We start from the raw sequence: 6,000 nt of genomic DNA, 5'->3' as shown, positions 1-6,000 counted from the left end.
TGAAGATTGTTTCAAAATATACCACACTCAAAATTCATTTTAAGTGACAATGTATGTTTTAATCATAATAAATATGTATTGATACTAATTCCTGAAATGTTCATAACACCTGAACAAGTAATTCCCATCCTAGAGCAATTTCACTGAAACGCAGCATTCTGGGGCCAGCCGGCCATATAAACTACTGCCACTAGGCTAGGCAAGCGCCTGGAAACTACCGGCTTGAAGGGTTAAAACAGTCCGTACCAAAAAGCAGGCCGATTCCATGTCGAAAGTGCTATTGTATTTAAATTTGATATTCAACACTGATCATTATGTATTTATATATTTAATATTTTTTTTTTTTTTTTTTTTTTTTTGTCAACATAGATCTAAGAATGTAGAAGTAAGAAAAGAGATGAGTGATGACAAAAATCTGCCGGACGAGACGTTATAGTGAAACGACCGAGTTGTTATCCGAGTTGCACACTTAGTTTGAGTTGTAGCCTGGCCAATAAAATAGATTGTGCCCAGAGTACATAGCCTGTTGTTCTACATAGTAAAAGTAGCTGCACAGGAAGACAATTGGAGGTTCCATCTCTGTCCGGTATAAGGTAAAAAGCATAATTTGAGACGGGAGAAACCGTCACAGGACCGCATAGCGGCTGGCACGGGTAGAACGGTTGCTCGAGTGTCTGATCGGCTGCATTAAGGAATCGTTTACAAAGTTGCAGAGATGTTTAAAGTCAGTGATGTTGCGAGTTACACTAAAGTGTGTACTGGATACAGCCAATGAACTAGACAATGTAAATGTTGGGAAATTACTAGTATTTTGTTGACTAATCTACATCCGTGTTGCGATGCACCTCTTCGGGTTCAACTCTTGCTCTTTTGCCTCGGAGGAATGTGCATTTAGGCTAATTTAAAATTTGACCGACAAACTAATAAAGAATATAAATGATCTTGCATGTCATCTATGTCTTTTTACGAACAGGTCTACTTCAAATGAAATTTTTGAGACTTTCAGCAAGACATTACTGACCTACACTTTGTAATGGAACGGACTACCGAAACTTCCGATACCACCGGCTGACGAGGTGTGCGGTGCCGTCAATCAACTTGAAGGAGCAAGTGAACTTTAAGTACGTTAACATACACTGAAATATTATTATTCTGTTACAAAACTGTTAATATGAGGACAATCATGAGGTATATTGCCACAGAACTATATTATAGACACTTTTCATTTTTCATACTATGTTTTTCATATATGTACACGTGCGATGTGTAAAATATCTATAAACAACCAAGGTTGGCGGTACTGCATAGTTCGTAAGCTCTGTAAACAGGAGCCGGTTGCTGGCGGGTGTAGAGACAATGGGCAGTTGGTGTTGAGACGTCTCGTAATACGGTTGCTTTGAGAAGGTCAAGGATAGAGGGAACGAAATGATGCATTGGAAAAGCTGTTACATTGAAAATTACTGAATATCGTGACGATCAGCATTTATAAAATAAAAGTTGGAAGTTTAAATATGTGACAGTTCTTACACAGCAGAATACACACCTTGGACCTCAAATTGATTTAACAAACAGCGGATGGCAAGATTCATCACCGGACTACGAGTGTGCAACAACGACCAATAAAGGTAAGAAAGTTATATTACTCTAAATTCAGACTGTCACGATACCTTTCTTTCTCCACGTCTTTAACCCTGTACGTACTCTGTTGTCAGAGTGAACAGCGGGACGGGGACTTGTGGTCCACTTGGCACACCAGGGAGACCACACAGGTTTAAAATGATAATTTGTAGCTTAATATACTACTACTGATAATAATTAATATTTGTCCCCCAGAGAAAGAGGTGCATTACAACTTACAGAGTACAGGTGACTACAGCAGTGCACAACACTTCTAAAGAGCCAGAGAATTCAGTGCTCTTACCTGTCTCATCACCGATAGCAAGTTTAGTAACTTTGCTGTTCAATCCAGTGTATCACAACGCATTATCATCCTTAAACCTTCCCCAACATACCAGTCTTTCCTTCTTGGCAGTGCTAAATATTTCACCTTCTGAAGGGAAGTTTTGGTCAGCATTTCTGCCTATACTGACACAGTGAATTTTCCTTTTTAAACTAACACTAATAAAATAACAACAGTCTCTAAAGAACAAAACAAAAGTATTACACGCACAAGGAACTACTGACAGCAGTAATACAAACAAATTATATACACAGTACTCCGATTCACAAATCTCGCTACGAGATCGAAGGACACGGAATACAGAAAAGTTAAATAGCTGCGTTCACGAGAAATACCCTCGATCCCGGCACACGTCCGTTAGGACCTCTCAAACCTGATTCCGAGGCACACCTTGCCCGTGGTCGACAGCTCCGACCGGTACAGGTAAGAGACGGGCGCGACGGCGCGGATGCGGCGCAAGTGCTCGTCGCCCACCCACCAGCGACCGAGCAGGCACAGCTCGCGCAGCTGCGGCAGCACCCGCACCGCCGCGTCCAGCCGGTCCCCGACCGCCTGCACGTCGTCGCACTTCAGCGTCAGAGAGCGCAGCCGCGGCAGCGCGCATGCGAACTCGTCGCACGGCGACAGGTGCAGCGAGACGAGCCCGCGGCACTGCGGCAGGAAAGACAGGTCGTGCGCCTTGCAGCCGCAGTGCACCGCCGCATCCGGTCGGCGCAGTCGCTCGTTCAGACACGCCGCCATCTCGCTGAAGTCTTCGAAGGACAGCTTGCGGTCCAGCCGCAGGGTCCGCAACCTCGGCAGCCGGCAGAGTTGGGCCAGGCCTGCAACGCACACCACAATACTTAACGTACCTAAGACAGAAGCATTACTGCTTTGCTATGACACTGAACATGTTTATTATTATTATTATTATTCTTTCTTTTCTCAGACGTTATGTCTGGTCAAAAATGGACAGTGACACGGACCTTGATCAAGTGTGACTTCCTTTTAACTGTACGGTATATGTTATATTGCATTTAGGAACTTTCGGGTAATTGAACATGTATCAATAATTACAGACTTCTGTAGTTGTATATATAAGTTTGGATGTAGCTGTATTGCGTTGATGTACTGGTGGATATTGTGTGGTATGACTCCTGTTGTTGATAGTATAATTGGTATAATGTCAACTTTATCCTGATGCCACATGTCCTTGACTTCCTCAGCCAGTTGGATGTATTTTTCAATTTTTTGTTTTCAATTGTTTGTTTTCTTCTGTATATTTGTTGTATTGGGTATGGATATTTTGATTAGTTGTGTTAATTTCTTCTTTTTATTGGTGAGTATGATGTCAGGTTTGTTATGAGGTGATGTTTTATCTGTTATAATGGTTCTGTTCCAGTATAATTTGTATTCATCATTCTCCAGTACATTTTGTTGTGCATACTTGTATGTTGGAACGTGTTGTTTTATTACTTTATGTCGTATGGCAAGTTGCTGATGTATTATTTTTGCTACATTGTCATGTCTTCTGGGGTATTCTGTATTTGCTAGTATTGTACATCCACTTGTGATGTGATCTACTGTTTCTATTTGTTGTTTGCAAAGTCTGCATTTATCTGTTGTGGTATTGGGATCTTTAATAATATGCTTGCTGTAGTATCTGGTGTTTATTGTTTGATCCTGTATTGCAATCACGAATCCTTCCGTCTCACTGTATAAATTGCCTTTTCTTAGCCGTGTGTTGGATGCGTCTTGATCGATGTGTGGCTGTGTTAGATGATACGCGTGCTTGCCATGTAGTGTTTTCTTTTTCCAATTTACTTTCTTCGTATCTGTTGATGTTATGTGATCTAAATGGTTGTAGAAGTAGTTATGAAATTGCAGTGGTGTAGCCGATTTATATGAGTGATTGCTTTGTGTATTTTGCTAGTTTCTGCTTGTTCTAGAAAGAATTTTCTTAAATTGTCTACCTGTCCATAACGTAGGTTTTTTATGTCGATAGATCTCCTTCCTCCTTCCTTCCTGCGTAATGTGAATCTTTCTGTTGCTGAATGTATGTGATGTATTCTATATTTGTGGCAGTGTGATCGCGTAGGTGTATTGAGTGCTTCTAGGTCTGTGTTACTCCATTTCACTACTCCAAATGAGTAGGTCAATATTGGTATAGCATAAGTATTTATAGCTTTTGTCTTGTTTCTTGCTGTCAATTCTGTTTTCAGTATTTTTGTTAGTCTTTGTCTATATTTTTCTTTTAGTTGTTCTTTAATATTTGTATTATCTATTCCTATTTTTTGTCTGTGTCCTAGATATTTATAGGCATCTGTTTTTTCCACCGCTTCTATGCAGTCGCTGTGGTTATCCAATATGTAGTCATCTTGTTTAGTGTGTTTTCCCTTGACTATGCTCTTTTTCTTACATTTGTCTGTTCCAGAAGCCATATTGATATCATTGCTGCATCTTTCTGTTATCTTTAGTAATTGGCTGAGTTGTTGATTTGTTGCTGCCAGTAGTTTTAGATCATCCATGTATAGCAAATGTGTGATTTTGTGTTGGTATGTTCCAGTAATATTGTATCCATAATTTGTATTATTTAGCATGTTGGATAGTGGGCTCCGAGCAAGGCAGAACCAGAAAGGACTTAATGAGTCTCCTTGGTATATTCCACACTTAATCTGTATTGGCTGTGATGTGATAGTATTTGAATTTGTTTGAATATTAAGTGTGGTTTTCCAATTTTTCATTACTATGTTTAGGAACTGTATCAATTTAGGATCTACTTTGTATATTTCCAATATTTGTAGTAACCATGAGTGGGGTACAGTATCAAAAGCTTTTTGGTAATCAACGTATGTGTAGTGTAGCGATCTTTGTTTAGTTTTAGCTTGATATGTCACCTCTGCATCTATTATCAGTTGCTCTTTACATCCTCGTGCTCCTTTGCAACAGCCTTTTTGTTCTTCATTTATAATTTTGTTCTGTGTTGTATGTGTCATTAATGGCTGAAGTTAATATTTTGTATATTGTTGGTAGGCATGTTATGGGGCGATATTTATCTGGGTTTGTTGTGTCTGCTTGATCTTTAGGTTTCAGATAAGTTATTCCATGTGTAAGTGTATCAGGGAATGTGTATGGGTCTGCAATGTAACTGTTGAATAATTTAGTTAAATGTGAATGTGTTGAGGTGAACTTCTTTAGCCAGAAATTTGCTATTTTATCTTTTCCAGGGGCTTTCCAATTGTGAGTAGTATTAATTGCTTGGGTGACTTCATGTTGCAAAATTATCACTTCAGGCATTTGTGGTATCATCTTGTATGCGTCTGTTCCTGCTTGTATCCACCATGCATGCCTTTTATGCTGTACCGGGTTTGACCATATGTTGCTCCAGAAGTGTTCCATGTCTGTTATGTTTGGTGGATTGTCTATTTTAATGTGTGTGTTATCTATTGTCTGGTAAAATTCCTTTTGGTTTGTGTTGAATGTTTGGTTTTGTTTCCTTCTATTTTCACTTTTTTTGTATCTTCTAAGTCGTTTGGCCAATGCTTGTAATTTCTGCTTCTTTTCGTCTAATTGCTCTATCGCTTCTTGTTGCGAGATTTTACCTAACCTTTTTCGTTCTTTGTCTGACATTTCATTTCTTATAAATTGCGTTATCTGTCCGATGTCTTTTCTCAGTTTTTCTATTCTGATCTGTAGCCTGTGTTGCCATGCTGGTTTTGTGGGTTTCTTCTGTGTGTGTGTTGGTTCTGATCTCTGCCTAGTGTGTATATTTAGTGTAGTGAGTGCTCCTATATAAACCAGTAGTTGTAACTCTTCCATAGTTGTATTTTCATTTATTTTGTTGTGTATGATTGTGTTGATAGTTGTTGTTGTTGTTGTTGTTGTTGTTTCGACTTGTGGGTTATTTGGTGGTCTATGCAAGAATGGTCTAATGTCTGTATTGGTGTCTTTGTATTCTATATATGTCAGCTGAAATTTTACTTCTATATATAAAATGTGTGTCACTTCGTGTTCTATTTGTGCTTGTTCTGGTGGCTGTCTTAAAATTTCGTTTCCCTCTG

At 39.3% G+C, this 6,000-nt stretch overlaps 1 protein-coding gene across 1 annotated transcript in view; it reads right to left on the bottom strand.

Moving 5' to 3' along the window:
- Window positions 1-2,317: 2,317 nt before the first annotated feature.
- The window catches only part of LOC126426493 (F-box/LRR-repeat protein 7-like), a 49,971-nt gene continuing 46,288 nt past the window's right edge, over window positions 2,318-6,000 (bottom strand). The window contains exon 3 of the mRNA XM_050088402.1: window positions 2,318-2,781. Within this exon, the coding sequence (XP_049944359.1) occupies window positions 2,318-2,781 (464 nt within the window). The remainder of the gene's footprint in view (window positions 2,782-6,000) is intronic.

The sequence above is a fragment of the Schistocerca serialis genome, chromosome 11 (genome assembly GCF_023864345.2).
Source record: "Schistocerca serialis cubense isolate TAMUIC-IGC-003099 chromosome 11, iqSchSeri2.2, whole genome shotgun sequence".
Taxonomy (NCBI): domain Eukaryota; kingdom Metazoa; phylum Arthropoda; class Insecta; order Orthoptera; family Acrididae; genus Schistocerca; species Schistocerca serialis.
Note: the sequence above shows the minus strand (reverse complement) of the source record. Positions and strands in the feature narration are given on the sequence as shown.